Source organism: Gymnoscopelus braueri (assembly GCF_963280865.1).
Source record: "Gymnoscopelus braueri genome assembly, chromosome: 19".
NCBI lineage: Eukaryota > Metazoa > Chordata > Actinopteri > Myctophiformes > Myctophidae > Gymnoscopelus > Gymnoscopelus braueri.
The window spans coordinates 7112115-7129739 of record NC_137621.1 but is presented as its reverse complement, the minus strand read 5'-3'; the positions used below and the strand labels follow the sequence as shown (position 1 = coordinate 7129739).

Genomic DNA, 17625 nt, shown 5'->3' with positions numbered 1-17625 from the left:
TAGGGATAATGGGTAAGGCACTGGCCGAAAATAGGGCCCTTAGTCTGCTTCTCTCCGTCGGTGTACCTTTAGACAGACTTAAAGGTAGGGTAAGTGATATATATATATATATATATATATATATATATATATATATATATATATATATATATACATTTTTTATAGGTTAAAGTACTATATTCTGATAGTAATCATTGCTACAGAGCGTTTGTTCGGTCACAGGGGTCTCTCCAGCTCTTTAGTAAACAGAATATAGTGCATTTTCAGGTAGGTGACACATTTTAAGCCAATCAGGAGAGAGCACTGACAATGCATTTTCGGTTTAATAAAGAGCTGGAGAGACATGGGAGACTCCTTATATGGACAGGACACTCTATAGTAACGAGCACTATCAGAACATAGACCCATTTTGCAATTATTTGAATAATTGCAAATCACTTACCCTACCGTTAAGCGTGGGCGGAAAAAATGGATGCCCTCAAAAACTTGACATGGGAGGACTCATGTCCATCGATCTGATACACTGTGTGTTGGATAAACTCCCAGGTGGGGAGACACTGCTTGGGGTATTTGATGTCCAACACAAAGAAAGCCTTAAAACACAGATCCACAGCCCCCAGCAACGTGTCCGCCTCAATGGCCTTGTCCGACACGACGGTGAAGGCCTGGCGCGTCGCCACTTCATCGCCGAGGCACAAGACGTGCGGGAAGGGTTGAGCGGTCGCCGCTCGCTGTAGGTACTCTGCCATGTTGGTCCCCACCTGTTGATTTACACATCAGTTAGTTGAATGTGTAACTAACTGATGTTGTGGGGGTCCCCACAAGATTTTTTTTTTGGGGGGGGGTCCCCAGATGACAGTGAATTTTAAGGATTTTTAAGACCTCTCTAATACAAAAAAATAAACAAAAAATGAAATGACAAAAGACCATTACTGCATCAAATTTAACAAACAAACTTTACTATAAAAACTGGTCAAACATTGGCCAAATATTCAAATAACATAAGAAAGAGGCAACAGTTGAAAAATTGCCGATCTACAAGCTTGTAGATCTGGCTATTTTTACAATATTTATCTGTGGAACCGAGTCAAACTAAATGTAACGCCTCAACTCCTACGATTACTAAGTGCTCATCAGGGTGGGGGGTCCCCAGTTCAAATATGATTATTTTAGGGGGTCCCCAGTTCAAATAATGCTTCTTTTGGGGGGGTCCCCAGTTCAAATATGATTATTTTGGGGGGGTCCCCAGTTCACATACGATTATTTTGGGGGGTCGCAGCCTGAAAAGGTTGAGAACCACTGCCCTAGGGGTTAGTGCAATTTAACTGACATTTACATTATGCAGCTTATTTTGTTGAAGTACTGAAAGTGTTTTTTTTTACGGCTCCACTCATGGCTCCACTCATGCACACTTACACCACTGACTGACTGACTTACTGACTCCACACCTCATTGGATCCTTCGATTTACCCAGTTCTATCATGTCACTTTACTTTCAGTATATGCCTTAGTTGCCTTTGTTAGAGTTTATTATTTAATAAACATACTTTGTTACACTTTACGTTGGTCTCCCTCCCCCATTCTTTGTCGTGGCAAGAGTCAGCCATGACACTATCTTTTAACTGCATTGATGAACCTGCACAGTTAGGAATTTCACCCACCTTATTTGTAATGTGATAATGTGACAATAAAGATTGATTCTTATTCTAATATTTAAACACAATGTGTACACACACACACACACACACACACGCGAGCGTCCACCATTACTGAAGTAGAAAAAGTCAAGTAAAACGTACAGGTTGGATGTCAATGAAGGACCTGCGGGACTCCTCTATGGTGGGTCTGAAGATCTTTCCTCCACTCTTATAGATGGGTGGAGGAAGTAGAGTCGGCAGGACTTTCAAAGCTCTGTCTAAACAACATGAGCATAATACATAATGGTGTGTTTAACATATAAAACGCTTGTTCATATGAGAGGTTTGCTGAATATATTCATTGCAGTCATAGGCGATTTTTGCCTCTGCCACCAGGGGGGGTAAAGGAAATATATTATGAACATATATATATATATATATATATATATATATATATATATATGCACATATATATGTGACATATTCGGAATTGGCCGCCTGCATATATGTCTCTACATATATGTACATATATATGGCATATATGTGGGCATAATATAAGCTACATATGAGACATTTATATATATATGTATATATATATATATATTAAAATATAATAAATCGTCCAATAAATTGCCCCCCTGCCCCCCTAAAAATCGCCTATGATTTCAGTCGATTATAAATGGCTGATAAAGTTCACCTGGTGTCACGTCGTCCAGCACCAGGGGCACTTTTCCCTCTCGCTGGGCAAATGCAAGTATTCTGTCGCTCATGGACGGCCAGTTCTCCAGCAGTCTCCCCACTGCCTTGGGATGAAGCTGCTGGAAGTCTTGTGAGATCTGATACATTTTAGAAACACATGGAAAACAAATGTAACTCAAACAAACAGTGTCTGAAGAAATGATACTAATGAGCTTCCAGGAGGCACCTGTTAGGAAAAGGTTTGGGGGACAATTTGACAGATCCATCTTTTAAATCAGTGGTTCTAAACCAGTGGTCCGGGGACCACCGATGGTCCTTGATGGGGTTCCAGGTGGTCCCCAACTAAATGATGGAGAGTTGGTAACCAAATGGACCCTTATAGATCTTTAACTCTTGAGAGTAAAATTATTGTTAAACATCTGCATTACTTAATTAACAAAAAGTCTACACAATTATAGTGAATGTAGAAGAATTGCTATTGTGACAAACGTTTGCCTGTTATCTCTCCTATATGGCACCAACATCAATACAACAGTTTGATGGAATTGTGGACAAAATCTTATCCAACGATAACAAAATATTCTAAGTCTTGGGTCTGAGAGTCTAAAGGTCCTTACACACCGGGGCGAATTCTTCATGCGAATAAATACTTTTTTTTTAAAAATAAAGTCAATGCAAGTGTCCACATCAGTTTCGCGAAGCGAAAAAGCGTCTTTTAATTATTCGGAACGAGTCCGAATTTTGCGTATATTCGCATATTCGCCTGTGTGTAAGGACCTTAAATCTCATCAAACAGTGGTTCCGTGGCTCAAATGCCCAATAAATAATGGACCTTGACATGAAAAGGGTTGAAAACCACTGTTTTAGATAATACTAGAATTGACCAGGCAGTCAGTTCAACAGGTAAATGATTTAAGTTAGTCAGAGTCTGGGAATGTCAACACTTGTCCTATGTGATCTAGTGCCTATGACTGAATCACAGACATGCTGATACACAGTGCAACAGTAGTCTGTCTCATGTTATATTGCTCAACCACATGAACCGTAGCGTTCCTACTCTGGCCATGTCATAACAGGCAAATACTAGTATGCAAAAACAGGTGAATATTCAGTGAAAATAGCTGACAAAATCACAATGTGTCATGCTGTGACGCATCGTGACCTTGTGGATTGGCAATTTCTGTGAAGAGATTTGGTATTAAAAAAAAGGAGGGGGACATGAATAGACCCCTGTGGGACCCCAGTCAGCGAAATATATAGGGTTTAAGCAAGCTGGGCTAGCCGGTTGACTGTCTAAACGGAAGTACCGGAATTTGGCGGAAGTACCGCCCAAAGAAAATGACGTTGACGTTTACAAATCTGTTTACATTCTCCGTGAATGAAACGAGTGTTGTGATTGGTCGAAAAAGATTGTTACCGGGGGAAATACGTACGACGGAAGTCCCGCCCCCTATAGACACTCTCTGCATTAGGTCGTGACCAGGCTTTTCTCTTCGCAGATGAGTAAGGCTGGGAACGAGGCTATAGGGTTTAAGTGTGTAAACATACAAGCAAACTTGTAGTGCACTGCAGAGGATCAGTCATTAAAATGTTCAAAACCACAATAGCAAAATCTTTACCATGACAGGATCGTCGACAAGCCTGGGGAACTCGTTCAGGATTTGCGGGAGGCTTTTGGATCCGTCGCTGCGAATCCACTTGCCTCTGTACACAGCCGTTTCCTTCATGTAGGCTTCAACTTGAGACACTGGACGCTTATGGACCTTCAACCAGTCAACCATCTCTTGAAATCTGGCAGGAGCCAGAGAAGATTCTGTTGTAGCTTGATAAAGAGCGGGAGTGAAGCTACCATTGCCTGCACAGAGAACCAGGGTTACGGTCGTAACCTAATTGTTTTTAACCATTAAGATCGGGAACGCATCTGTGTAGTTGTTTTGATTTCTTTGACTATTCAAAAATAGCAGATCTACAAGCTCATAAGCGCGGCACTCGGTACCGCACTATGAGCTTGTATATCTGCTATTTTTGAAAAATCATGAAAATTAGTGCAAATCTTTGAATATATATTTTCCCAAAACCTTTGGAAATGTGATATCAGACTAATGAAAAGAGTAAATGAAATGTAACTTCAGATTGTGACCTGATGTTGTAGAGAGGCTCTGGGCCGTCTGTTGTTCTTGTCGTTTCCGGTTTCTCAGACGCTTCCTGGCGTTCCTCAAGCGCTCCTCCAGGAACCCTGTGGCAGGTTTGCGTTTCCCACTAGCGGTGTACCACGCTCCCTGTTTCAACATTGCATTAAATTCATCTTATACTGGCCTGGATATATACAGGGCCGTTCGCAACAAGCACCATAGCTAGAACAATAACTATAAATATGGTGTTTAAAAAAATAGTTCCAACTTAACCCATAAGACCTGGAACGCATCTGTGTCATTTTTTTTATTTCTTTGGGCTATTCAAAAAATAGCAGATATACAAGCTCGTGGCGCGGCACCGAGTGCCGCGCTACGAGCTTGTAGATCTGCAATTTTTTTTTTAAATTCATGGATTTTTTTTAAAAGCAATTTTTAAAGCAAAAATGTTTTCCTCAAATCTTTGCTTCTACAAATGTCTTATAAATCCTAACAAAAATCCTAAGGAAAAAAGTGGTTTTCAAACTTTTTTGTCAGGGACCCCCAAAATTATATATTTGACCGCAGACCCCCATCTCAAAATATTTTGTTCCAGGGGGTCCCAGAAGCAAAGATTTGAGTTACAAATGTTCGCTTAAAAAAAATAAATAATAATATATATATATATATATATATATATATATATATATATATATATATTCAAAGATTTGCACACATTTTCATGATTTTTCAAAAATAGCAGATCTACAAGCTCGTAGTGCGGCACTCGGTGCCGCGCTACGAGCTTGTAGATCTGCTATTTTTGAATAGCCAAATTGTAAAATAATGCTTTTTTAGCTCAAATAAAAAAGATCCAGGTCTTAAAGGGTTAAAGCGGCACTATGTAACTTTTTTTTGTACATTAATACAATATAACTTATACGATTGGGGTGGTTGTATTCTGCCTCCCTGCTCTTTTATTGAGACCGTGTCAAAGGCCATGTCTCACCTAGACACAGGATCTGACTATTTATCCCCTGAGCAAGAAGGCAGGCTCTATTAGCTCAAAACGAAATGTCAGCACTTGCTTAGGAAACCAGGTTCAAATCCGGGGCAGGAGAGGAAAGTTACATATAGTGCAGCTTTAAGTGGAAGGTAGAGTGCACACCACTACTCATTTTGTGTGCATCTGGATTAAATGACATTGCCAATGCTTGTATCATCCATAAAATGAATTAACTTACATAGCCAGTGCCTGTATCATCCATAAGACACGGGAATTCACACACCAACGCCAGGGCAAGGGCTTTCTTGGTTTCTGAGGGTGGCCTGTTAAAAGTACATGTTGATGAAGTTTGTCAACGAAGGACCGACATGCAGAATGTAACAATGTAACCATGCATCATCACGTGACAGTAATAATCATCCACATAAATGTGTGACTAATACAAATCGCTGAATTGGAAAAACGTATGGAGAAGAGATGCAGTTCTGAGTTCTCTTGTTCACTGCACAGTGCACACACCCTTTGTCTTTCTTTCTTTAAATAAGACCTGGAACGCATCTGTGTCACTTTAGATTTCTTTGGCTATTCAAAAATAGCAGATATACAAGCTCATAGCGCGGCACCGAGTGCCGCGCTATGAGCTTGTAGATCTGCTATTAAAAAAAAATCTTGAAAACATTTTTTTATTTTTATTTCAAATAAATGTTTAAAAAAAAAATGTTATCCCGCGTGCCAATTTCCTAAGTGATCCTGACCTGGGCGCTACACCAGCGCTACACCAGCGCTACACCAGCGCTACACCAGTCCCCCACACCAGTCCCCCACAGCCTGGGGAGGCCAGGGCCTTGTCTTTCTTTCAAGCGACACATCATACTATGGAGTACAGTATATACAGTAGGCTTTATCCGTAAAGTTGTGAATGCAGCAGTGTATTATTAACATTATTTGCCAGTGAATAAACGCTACAGTTAGAGATGCATTTTCAGTCATAATTTGAAAATGTTAGTTACAAGTTACTTTGCCGATTTAGATTATTAATACTAAACACACTTTAACCACTTAAGCCCTACTGTATGTTTCACTTTGGCATTTTTGAAAATCGGCTATTTTTGAATAGCCTAAGAAATCTTAAATTGACACAGATGCTTTCCCGGTCTCAGTGGGTTAAGCAAGAAATGTGAGACGTTCTTTCCGCCTCAGCTCACTCACGTTTGTCCAATGTTGTCCAGCAGGTGAGACACAAGGAGTCTGACCATTTGCTTTCTCTGCTTGGTAGTGATAGACCGCTCTCCATCCAGACTCTGCACTATGGATCTGCCCTCATAAGTGGCTTCCAAAATCTGGCGAATTGCCTATATATATACATATCAAAAAATATAAATAGTACAAATGGCAATTCCTTGCTGTCAGGCAGAAACATCGGATCTCCACATTTTAATTGTATATTTTCGCAAAATTAACGCCCTACTATGGCACACAAAAAGTATCAAAAATAGCAGATGTACAAGCTCGAAATGCTGTTTTGAACTTGTAGATCTGCAGTTTTTTACTACGTTTGAATTCTTAAAAGTAACAGTTTTGGACATAATGAGGCTTCCACCCGACAGCAACTAATTGGAAATACAAATACATGCGAAATGAACTATAATCGCTGAATAAATTAAAATATAAATTTGTCATTAGGATTGCATTTTTCATGCATGATGTTTTCATAGAAAGTCAGTACTTACAAATGACGAATGAAATTGCAGAGTTTGCAGAGGATTTGCCGCGATGGATTGATCCGCCATCTCCACTGATTCCATGTAGTGTGCATGACCCTCTGCAGAACTGGGTGGGTGGGTGGGAATGGCAACCTATACGAAAAACCATAGTAAGGCAGGACTCCAAGTATTTTCACACTTAAAACATACACATAATGATAGGCTAGTACAGTGGTTCCCAAACTGGGGGTCGGCTCGGGTCCCCAGATGATTAACTCAATGTGCAAGATTGTTTTCTCACTTAGCAGTAAACAAACCGACACACAGTATAAGTGTATATATATACAGGGTATCTGCACATTTCTAAAGTGACAATTTAATGACTTTTAAGAGCTTTTTTAATACCAAATTGGCCGAATTGTCAAAAAGAAAGAGGCAAGCATTGTGAAAATGGACGATCTACAAGTTTACTTGTAGATCTACAAGTTTACTTGTAGATCGGCCCCTCTTGTAGTTACTATTTTCACAATATTATTTATCTATGGAACCGAGTCAAACTAAATGTAATGCATACAATTCCAAGAGCTTGTCAGGTTGGGGGGGTCCCCAGTTCAAACATGATTATTTTGTACTTTTACTAGTACTTTTACTTCTACTCTACTACATCTCAGAGACAAATATTATGCATTTTGAGGCCATTACCGGATGACATGTTTGCTTGTGTATCATGTACAACAACTGTCGAGCATATTGTTTTGTTCTTAGGTAAGTGAAAGCCATAGACCAGTGGTTCTCAAACTTTTTCATGTCAAGGACCCCCAAATTGACACTTATTAGCCCGCGGACCCCCATTTGAAAAGATATGCCAGGGACCCCCATAAGAGAAGATTTTTCACTGCTAGCTACCAGTGATTCTCTCAACCATTTTCATTTCAAGAGGAGCCCCAGTTTGACATGCATTAGAGGCTACAGACCCCCCATTTAATGGCATTTCTATCCCTGGTACCCCAATTTATGTTGTAAAATCAATGTTAATTTAACTCTGAGAGTGTACAAATGGAACCAAATGGACCCGTTAGGGTCCATTTGGTTCCATTTGTACACTCTCAGAGTTACCGACCCCCACAGAGTTACAGACCCCCAGAGTCCAGTCGGTTCCTATCCACCATTTAGCTGGGGACCCCCTGGAACCCTCTCAAGTACCCCTGGACCCCACTTTGAGAACCAATGCCATAGACCACCTAAAAAATAATGATGTTATGTGGACATAAAGAACCCCTGGGATGCTATGGCCTCTGTGCTTAACTGTAGTCCCATGTAACTGATACCCGTTTCCTGTTCCGGTTCATTTTCATGTGTCCGTATGATGTTGTGTTTTCTGTGGAATTTAGCCTTTTAAGCGTTTTGCTTTCCCAATGTAACAGTCTTCTAGAGACTATCGTAACTGTCAGGTGGAAACCTTGTATGTCCAAATACATAGTTATTAGTTAGTCACAAGCTCTTGTTAATACTTTTCATTGGCTCAATGTTTCAAAACCCACCAACACACTTAAAGGGATATTTCACTTTCAAAAAAAACTTTTGTCATTTTATCGTCTACTCAGGCCTTTGTGAGCCCCCCAGACAGTTTTTAAGTTGCTCGATTCAGTATTTAGATATTTGATATTAATTTTATTAGACACGCCCCCTTCCTATACAAACCCATTGTAACTTCAAACTCCATTTTAACCATGTTAGATTCATCAAAAACACCCGTCCTTGGTTCTGGTGACTCATACCGCCCCCCTAATACGCGAGGGGGACGTGTTTTTTCAATTACTTTTTTCATTTATTTTTAATATTTTTTTAGGATAATGAAAAAAATAAAATACAATAAAAAAATGTAATAAAATAAATGAAAAAAAATATCGGAAAAACACGGCCCCCTCACGCATTAGGAGGGCAGGATGAGTCACCAGAACCAAGGACGGGTGTTTTCGATGAATCTAACATGATTAAAATGTAGTTTGAAGTTACAATGGGTTTGTATAGGAAGGGGGCGTGTCTGATAAAATGAATATCAAATATCTATATACTGAATCAAGCAACTTAAAAACTGTCTGGGGGGCTCACAAAGGCTCAAGATGATAAAATGACCAAAAGTTTTTTTGAAAGTGAAATATCCCTTTAAGCGCTTTCACTTCAAAATATCTTTTTAAATTCCACAAATAGCAACAACACGTTAAGTTGAGTATTAACGTACGAGGAAAAAAAAAACATAACCGTTGTAATGTGGAGATACAAGGTTTCTGCAACGCTATGCAAGGGGATTGGCATTGCATTCCAACAACTGCAGAGAAGCAGCCAGACATATTCTGCATTGCTGGGGCAGATGCCCCGGGTGTTCAGCAGCTGCTGGGGGAGGGTATGGTATATTTATCAACCCACAATGTGATGAGGATATTTGACATGGTTGTACAGTTATTTCATGTTCTCCTGTGTTCTTTCTATGTATTAATCAGGCCATGCATATGAACATGTGTTTTGTGAATGCTGAATGCTAAACCTAATAGTTAGTCATTCATTCACCGGAATGATGATGAAATGTTGAATCTGACCTGAAATTCTCAGCCATTTCTCTGGAGCTGACAATTCACTTTTGTACCACAAGAGGGAGCACTACTTCACATTTGCAACAGGGATTTAAACAAAATGAAGATAGATAAAAAAGGCAACTAACAGCGTGTTACTTCTCAGTTTATTTCAAGTGACGCATATAAGCAAACATTGTCAGCAGAATCTCTGCATGTAAAATGAAAGACTGAAACAGTATTCCGCATTATTAAAAAACAACCTTAAAATTAAACATTAACCATTGCTCACATGCTTCCCTTTGCTAGCAAAGGAGAAACTGGCTGATATGGGAATGCTCAAAAAAACAACATTTATGTTTTATATTAACAATATTTTAAGTTCAAAATAATTTGCCGCCTCACATGAATCTCTCTTTTCAACTGTTGCACCTGTCACATCGTTGCCTAATTCTATGAACGACATGCACATATGGGAGATAGATATATAGAACTTGGGGGGGGTGCTTGGATGGACCAATGGTAAAGTGCCCGGCCACCACCGCGGACTCTAGGGGTTCGAACACACCGCGGTGCATCCGGCTTTCGTCGAGCGTCTGCAGTATACGAACACAATTGGCCCGTGTTTCGGGGGAGGGAAGCCGGGGCGGGGAGGAGGGTGATATTTGTCATTATACGTACACTCCAACGGGCTGGGGGTGGCACCAGTGTTGCCAGATTCTGTGAGAGAAACAAGCAACCAGGTCTAGGAAAACCTAGACTGCCCCAACGCTCCTGATTTCGTGTATAGAGGGGCGGGTGTATAGAGCCGGCGAGAGACTGCGCCTGATCCCATTGGTTCACCGATCTGTCCGTCAACCCCCGCCCCGTTAACACAACATTACGAGCGACGCCCACTGCACTCTGGTTGGTTGGGAAGTGAAACACTTCCTCATACCGAGTACACCGACGGGCTGGGCCAGGCTTTTATTTTTTAGCAAAACTAAACAATAAAAGCCTGGAGATCGAGGCTAAGGAAAACCAGCCCAAAAGAAGCGACTATGGGCCACATGAGCACTTTAACACATACATCAGCTATTTGAAAATAGCAGATCTACAAGCTCACGACGCGTCGCGATGCGACGCGTCGTGAGCTTGTAGATCTGCTATTTTCAAATAAAATCTTGCGGGGGAATTATAATAAGCAGATCTGGCAACCCTGGGTGGCACCTGTCAGTAGGGAGTGTTGCGCGGGAGGAGTAGGGCGAAGGCTTTTACGTCCTCCTGGTGGGAGATCCTAACTGGCAGGTGAGCCAGTAGGATACGACAGCAGTGACAACACACAGTAATCTGTGTGTGGGGACGAATACATTGGCATGAGGGCTAAATTAGGCAGTGCTCCCAGTGCTGGGATGGGAGAACTCCATCTCCAACATGCAAGGCACAGCATGAAAGGCACGATGGCGTCATAAAGTATTCTTTAACACGTTTGTTGTGGCCGTGCATGTTAGCACCATTAACATTTAGCACCATTAGACACCTTGCGGTGTCACGCACAATGTTAATGTCTTTTGTTTTGTCGTTTCATTTTTTTCATTTTTTTTTAATGCCAATGTTTTCACTCTAGCACTTTGAGATTTGATTGAAATGTGTTAATCAAAATGGATTATTACTATTACACTGTGTGAGATTGGACTGAGGACGGTTCTTCTACAGATAAATAATAGTCATTAATATTATATTATATATAAAAACAACTTTTTAAAAAAAGGGTCACCTGCCATGTAATGAAACGGATCAGCCCCAATGTGTATTGTGCTCTGAGGTTCTGACACATGAAAGCTGAACGGCAGTTAAAAATAAAGAGGTATTTCCAAACCAAACATCCAAATCACATTGATAAACCAGTGGAGTGATTTTTCCAGGTAAAGAGGGTGGGTGGATACTGGGCTACGGGAGCTGGGGGAAGAGGTGCGTATTTTGAATTAATTCAAGATGTTATTTATTCTCAAAATTAAAAGTAGTTAAACTCATTTGTGTCGAAACTCAGCAGTGTGGTTGAGTAATACAACGCATTCAACAACATAGTGTTGAAAATAAATTACAATTTAGGAATATATTAAAAAAACAAAGGCATACATGTAAAACAGCAACACACTTATCAAAACCCCTGTTTGAGAAAATGTACCTATATTAAAGCCATAACCCATATAGTTGGTTTTGCTATGTTATTTAGCCTATTGTTATAGCAGTCTGTATGTGTGCACACGTCTTTTTTTTTTCTCCTTCTGCCCAGTGTGTGTACATGTGTTTGTTCAGTGCGTGATTGTTGTTTAGATAGGGGTGTCGCGAGACTTGGTCAGGTCTTTTTGGGGGGGTCGCCAGCCAAAAAGGTTGAGAACCACTGGCCCTGAGGGTCCAGTGGGTGCTCCGGAGGGGCCTCGGGGTGCTGCTGTTCAAGGGCCTCGGGGACCGGGTACCCTTGAGAGTCCAGCGGGTGCCGGAGTTCCAGGTGCTTCAGGAACTGTGCTCTGTTGACTATCGTTGCCGGGCAGTAGCAACAATGAAAGTGTGTCGCTGTTCTGCAATTCAAGCCACACTTTATGACTGTGAACTCTGAAAGAGAGGGATAAGAGTAAGTTGTAATCAAAGTTAACAACTAAATAGCAAATGTCTAAATAACATATACCAGGGGTCTTCAACAGGGGGTCCGGGACCCCTAGGGGGTCCTCAGAGCTACTATAGGGGGTCCGCCAAATCTTTGTGTGAGAGGATTTTTTTTGAACCACTTGAACCCTAGCATCCCTATTCTGAGGGGAGCATTAGCCAAAAATAGCAGATCTACAAGCTCACAACGCCTCGCGCTGCGAGGCGTTGTGAGCTTGTAGATCTGCTATTTTTGGCAAAGAGGTGTAGGTGTAGAGGGGAAAAAAAGGGTTTTTTTTTAAATCTGAAACACAATTTTATACAATATAGACGGGGTCCCTGCTTCATCTTTCTCTCAGCTAGGGGGTCCTTGGGCTGAAAACGTTGAAGACCCCTGAACTACACAATACACAGTATGTGTGCACAAGTAACCAATATAGAATTGCATAGTATAACTATGGCATCTATCGAAAATAGGCAACAAGAAGGGATTACAAGGAATGAAGAGACCAGAGGGAGTGAGGTAGATTATGAAGAAGTGAGTTTTCAGATTAAGCCTTTAAGGGAACGTATCTGTGTCATTTTAAGATGTCTTTGGCTATTAAAAAGTCATTCTTTTGAACGACTTTAAAAAAAATATGAATATTCAAAGATTTGCTCACATTTTCAAGATTTTAAAAAAAATAGCAGATCTACAAGCTCATAGCGCGGCACTCGCGCTATGAGCTTGTAGATCTGCTATTGTTGAATAGCCAAAGACATCCTAAAATGACACAGATGCGTTCCCTTGCCGGTCTCGATGGGTTAAACAAAATGTGCTTTAAGTATGTAATAGTTTGGGCAAAAATGTAATAATACTAATAATAATGTAATTCAATAAACAAATAAATAAATAGTAGCTACCTCTGTGCTTCACTGAAGCATGGGCTATGATGTGGTAGTGGACCATATACTGTGCAGCCTTATATTTGCAGAAGGGACATTTAAAAAAGTCACTGTTGCTGCATTTCTCAATTTTGGGTCTCTCGCCCTCCATCAACACACTGATGTGTCTCTATAAGCATAAGACATAAAAGGCATGGTAATTAGTACGGCATAAAATGAGCAACAAGCATTTTATTTAATTATTATTTTAACATTGAGTGTAACTTGGGTAATAATGGCTGTTGGTCGGTCGTCAGCGGCACACATTCAGAGCCAGCCAAACACGACAAAGGCTTTCATTTGATGAAACAGAAAGGCAACAATCAAATTGACTACATACTACTAACTGTACATGTAGACCTCACTGCTCAAGAAGGCAAATAAATGTGTCCATATAAACAATCCATAAATGTGTCAGCAAATATTTCACATCAAACTATTCATGTAGATCGACCTCATTCCAAATAGGCTCTGTGCGTGACTGTAGTTCGCTTTTCCAGAGGGTGGCGTTCCCTAGCCTGGGATCCAGCCTGCTTCGCTACGTTCGGCGGACTTTTTTTTCTCTCTTCGCTTCTCAGTCTGGAGAGAGCACCCTATTGACTCGTTTTGCAGAACTACACTGGAACTACATATGTTACGTTGGGCAACGTCGTTGCTGATTGGATGTTGTTCAAACGAATGACGAATCACAGCGATCACACTGTTTTTTTTGTCCCGTCCCGCACCACAGACCAATCAGAGGCCACGGTTCGATTCCTACCTTATGCCATGTCCCGCCTCCCTTGGAGATAGGAGGCTTTCCAGACTGAGAAGCGAAGAGAGAAAGAAAAGTCCGCCGAACGTAGCGAAGCAGGCTGGATATCAGGCTAGGCGTTCCCGGTTCCTCAATAGCAGATTTGAACCGGAGGCGTTGCGTGTTTCCGGTTCAAATCTGCTGCTGAGCCGATCAAATGAAGCTATGACGAACTGACGCCGGAACAGGAAATGGAAATGCCACCTTCTGTTAAAAAAAAAGAAGAACTACAGTCATGCACAGAGCCTATAGAAATCGTGTCGCTTATTTCTGCGTGACAAAAAGGGTGCCAACACCGACTCCACTGATCTAACATGAATCTTACAAAGTACATTATGCATAATAACAGTCTCACTTACTTCCATGGTTTCATGTAAGGTTATATGTTGTTTGATAGCTTCGATGTGTCGCGAACACATCAAAAGGAATATGGGGGGGGGGGCCTTGACACAAGAGGATTTGACGTTTGTAGCCCACGTTTGACTCAGAGCACATTGAGCTCCACCTAGCCCCTCGAAATGCGCTGTCAGGGGCTTCTCAATCAATTGGTCTGATGGACGACTTAAGCCCTATTTTTATGCCTTGTCACACAACAGTGTTGCACGACAATAGCGAAGATAGCCGATCCCCAAGCTTGTAGATCAGCTCTTTTCGCAATTTTTTCGAAAATCTATGATTTCTTTTAGCTATTTTTGAAAATCAATTATTTCACTAGTATTGATATTTATTTTATAATTGATTAGAATCAATTAGTTCGATTAGCACTGCATGTCGCACCCCTATCGGAAACACCCTGTTACTGTACATATGTATGGTCACTGTCGGATAGAAACCTTGTACTGTACGTCCCAAACCGTTAGATCCAGTTTATTGCATTATTTAGCCACAAGATATTGTTCATACTTTTCAATGGTTCAATATGTATAAACCCCACACAGACACAGTTAACCCCTTCCACTTGCACTTTCAAATTCTTTCGAAGGTCGCAAAAACAGCAGAGCCATGAGCTTCTAGATTGGCAGCCTATTTTTGCAATTGAAATATGGCAGTGGTTTTCAACCGGTGGTCCGGGGACCACCAGTGGTCCTGGGGGGGGGGGGGGTTCCACGTGGTCCCCAGCTAAATGTGATGGAGAGTTGGTAACCAAATGGACCCTTATAGATCTTTAACTCTCTTGAGAGCGTAAAATGAAACCATTTGGTTTCATTTTACGCTCTCAAGAGTTCAATTATTGTTAAACATCTGCATTACTTAATTAGATAATTGTTATTTTTGATCAACGTTTGCCTGTCATCTCTCCTATTGGTACCAACATCAATACAGCATGGATTTGTGGACAAAATCTTATCCAACAATGACAAAATATTCTAAGTCTTGGGTCTGAGAGGCTAAATCTCATCAAATGGTGGTCCCTGGCTCAAATGCCGAATAAATAATGGGCCTTGATGTAAAAAGGGTTGAAAACCACTGGAATATGGAGATACAAAGGTTCCTGCCCCCGACAGCAACGATAAGCGACCACAGCATCACACACACTTACTTGGGCCTGTGGCGTTGTTGGCATTCCGCTGGGCTGCGAGGACGGAGAGCCAGCATCCACCTCCTGGATCCTCCACACCATGGCTGCAGAGGCTGGGCTTCCTGGGATCAGAGCTGTGGAGATCGTCACATTTTAGATGATGATGATTAATTGTCATACAAATCGTTACGATTATAATGATTTCATTGCCAGGAGGTTAATTGGGCAGGAGCTTCTTCCTTGGCCTCCCGGGCGTGTGCCTGCAAATTTTCATGTCGATTGGCCCGGCGGTGCCTGAGATTAGCTGTTCACGGGACGGACGGACGCTCACAGACTAGGGCTGGTAAATTAATATTCGAATGTCGAATATTCCTCAAATATGGGGGAATTATGTATATTCGAATATGAAAATATTTGTGGGGGAATTATTTGATCCGAGCACTTGATACATTGTTTTTTGTATTGTCCCTGTCAAAAACATATATATTATTTTTGAAATAAGGGTAATAAATGTAATAATAATAATAATAATAATAATAATAATAATAATAATAATATTTGAATATATTCGAATATCTGCAAATTTTTAAGACCAATATTCGAATATCATTTCTGAGGAAAGTTACCAGCCCTATCACAGACGGACAGACACTTGTAGATCTGCTAATTTTGGCTAATGTTCCACACAGAATATGGATACTGGGGTGCAAGTGATTAACAGCCCTAAAAACTCATCTTTCTGGAGGCCATAAGAGGAGGTAGTACCAGTTTCCCTGTAGACAGATGACCCCCCTCCCCCTTTTTTTTGTATATACTTTTATTTTATTTTTCATTATGCTTTTTTTGTACATAGTGGTATTTCTTTCTCTGTTTCTTATGTTGATTTGAACTGTTTGGTTGCTACTATATATGTCTATGAAATTAATTCAAGGACCCCAACGGACCGTTGTCCGCAAGGACTTTTTTGGTCGGACCTTTTAGACAAAAGTATTATAAATGTAACTGTGTTGTTTTACATTCTTTTGCCTAATAAAAATTTCAATCAATCAATCAACAAAAGCAGCATTTTAAGAGTTTTAATCATATTTTGATAATAGCCATCATTGTTAATCACAATTATTTTATATAATAGTGACATGAAATGTTCATACAGTATCTTGCTTGTATGTAGCACAGTGTAGTAGTAGTTCAACCTTGAACTTACTGTTAGGTATGGATGGCGGACCGAGGCCAACCTCTTGTGGTCCACTCTGCCAGGAGGCTGTCTGACCCCAGGGAGAGGAACTGTCACTGCCCTGGTCCTGACCTGAGACTTTAGCAGATGGAAGAAAAGGACAAAATAAGTCCCTTTTTTCCCCAACATGTAATCCATAACATTGCTGAATAAAGAAAACAAAACAACAAACATCTGGAAAAGAAGGCAGTGGACAGTCATTCACACACAAGCCTCCTTTATGGAGAGGTTCTTCATGGTGTCACAAATGTTCGCTTTAAATAATATTATATTATAGCACTGACGAAGGTCCCGGGAGGACTGAAACGTTTGCTTTTTAATCCACTGAGCACCGAGCACATTATGAGCATCTCAAAATAAAGGAAAAAAATATTTTCTTTAAGTCTTGTCTAAGGAGTTTTCCTTAACCTTCATGCAGTGAGCGAGTCTCCTTCCGTCAGTTTACCCTTATGTTTTTTTCGAGACCACCGCACCTGCAGTTAATCTTCACCAAAAGGACAAAGAAAGGCGCAACAGTTCTCCTGTTCTTTAAATAATATACATAATATATGATTAAAAAAAAAAAAAATAGCAGATCTACAAGCTCATAGCGCGGCACTCGGTGCCGCGCTATGAGCTTGTATATCTGCTATTTTTGAATAGCCAAAGAAATCTAAAATGACACAGATGCGTTCTCGGATTGAATGGATTAACGTCCCCTGGATGACAGAGCTCTGTTAGTCTGGAGCCCTGTAGCCTGAGGCTACGAGCTCAATCCATGGTCTTGAAGGGCGGACCCAAACACAGCCGCCTGGATTTGTGCGT

At 40.8% G+C, this 17625-nt stretch overlaps 1 protein-coding gene across 2 annotated transcripts in view; it reads right to left on the bottom strand.

The window, feature by feature from the left end:
• Positions 1-285: 285 nt before the first annotated feature.
• LOC308074496 (uncharacterized protein) overlaps positions 286-17625 on the bottom strand; it is a 29281-nt gene continuing 11941 nt past the window's right edge. The window contains exons 3-12 of one of the 2 annotated variants that reach the window (XM_080413957.1): positions 16792-16899; positions 15609-15721; positions 7184-7309; positions 6663-6805; positions 5692-5776; positions 4477-4615; positions 3956-4191; positions 2335-2473; positions 1800-1915; positions 286-761 (exon numbers count right to left, since the gene is read on the bottom strand). In XM_080413957.1, the coding sequence (XP_080270083.1) occupies positions 450-761; positions 1800-1915; positions 2335-2473; positions 3956-4191; positions 4477-4615; positions 5692-5776; positions 6663-6805; positions 7184-7309; positions 15609-15721; positions 16792-16899 (1517 nt within the window). In that variant the 3' untranslated portion in view covers positions 286-449. The remainder of the gene's footprint in view (positions 762-1799; positions 1916-2334; positions 2474-3955; positions 4192-4476; positions 4616-5691; positions 5777-6662; positions 6806-7183; positions 7310-15608; positions 15722-16791; positions 16900-17625) is intronic. The other variant, XM_080413958.1, reaches the window with a different exon arrangement.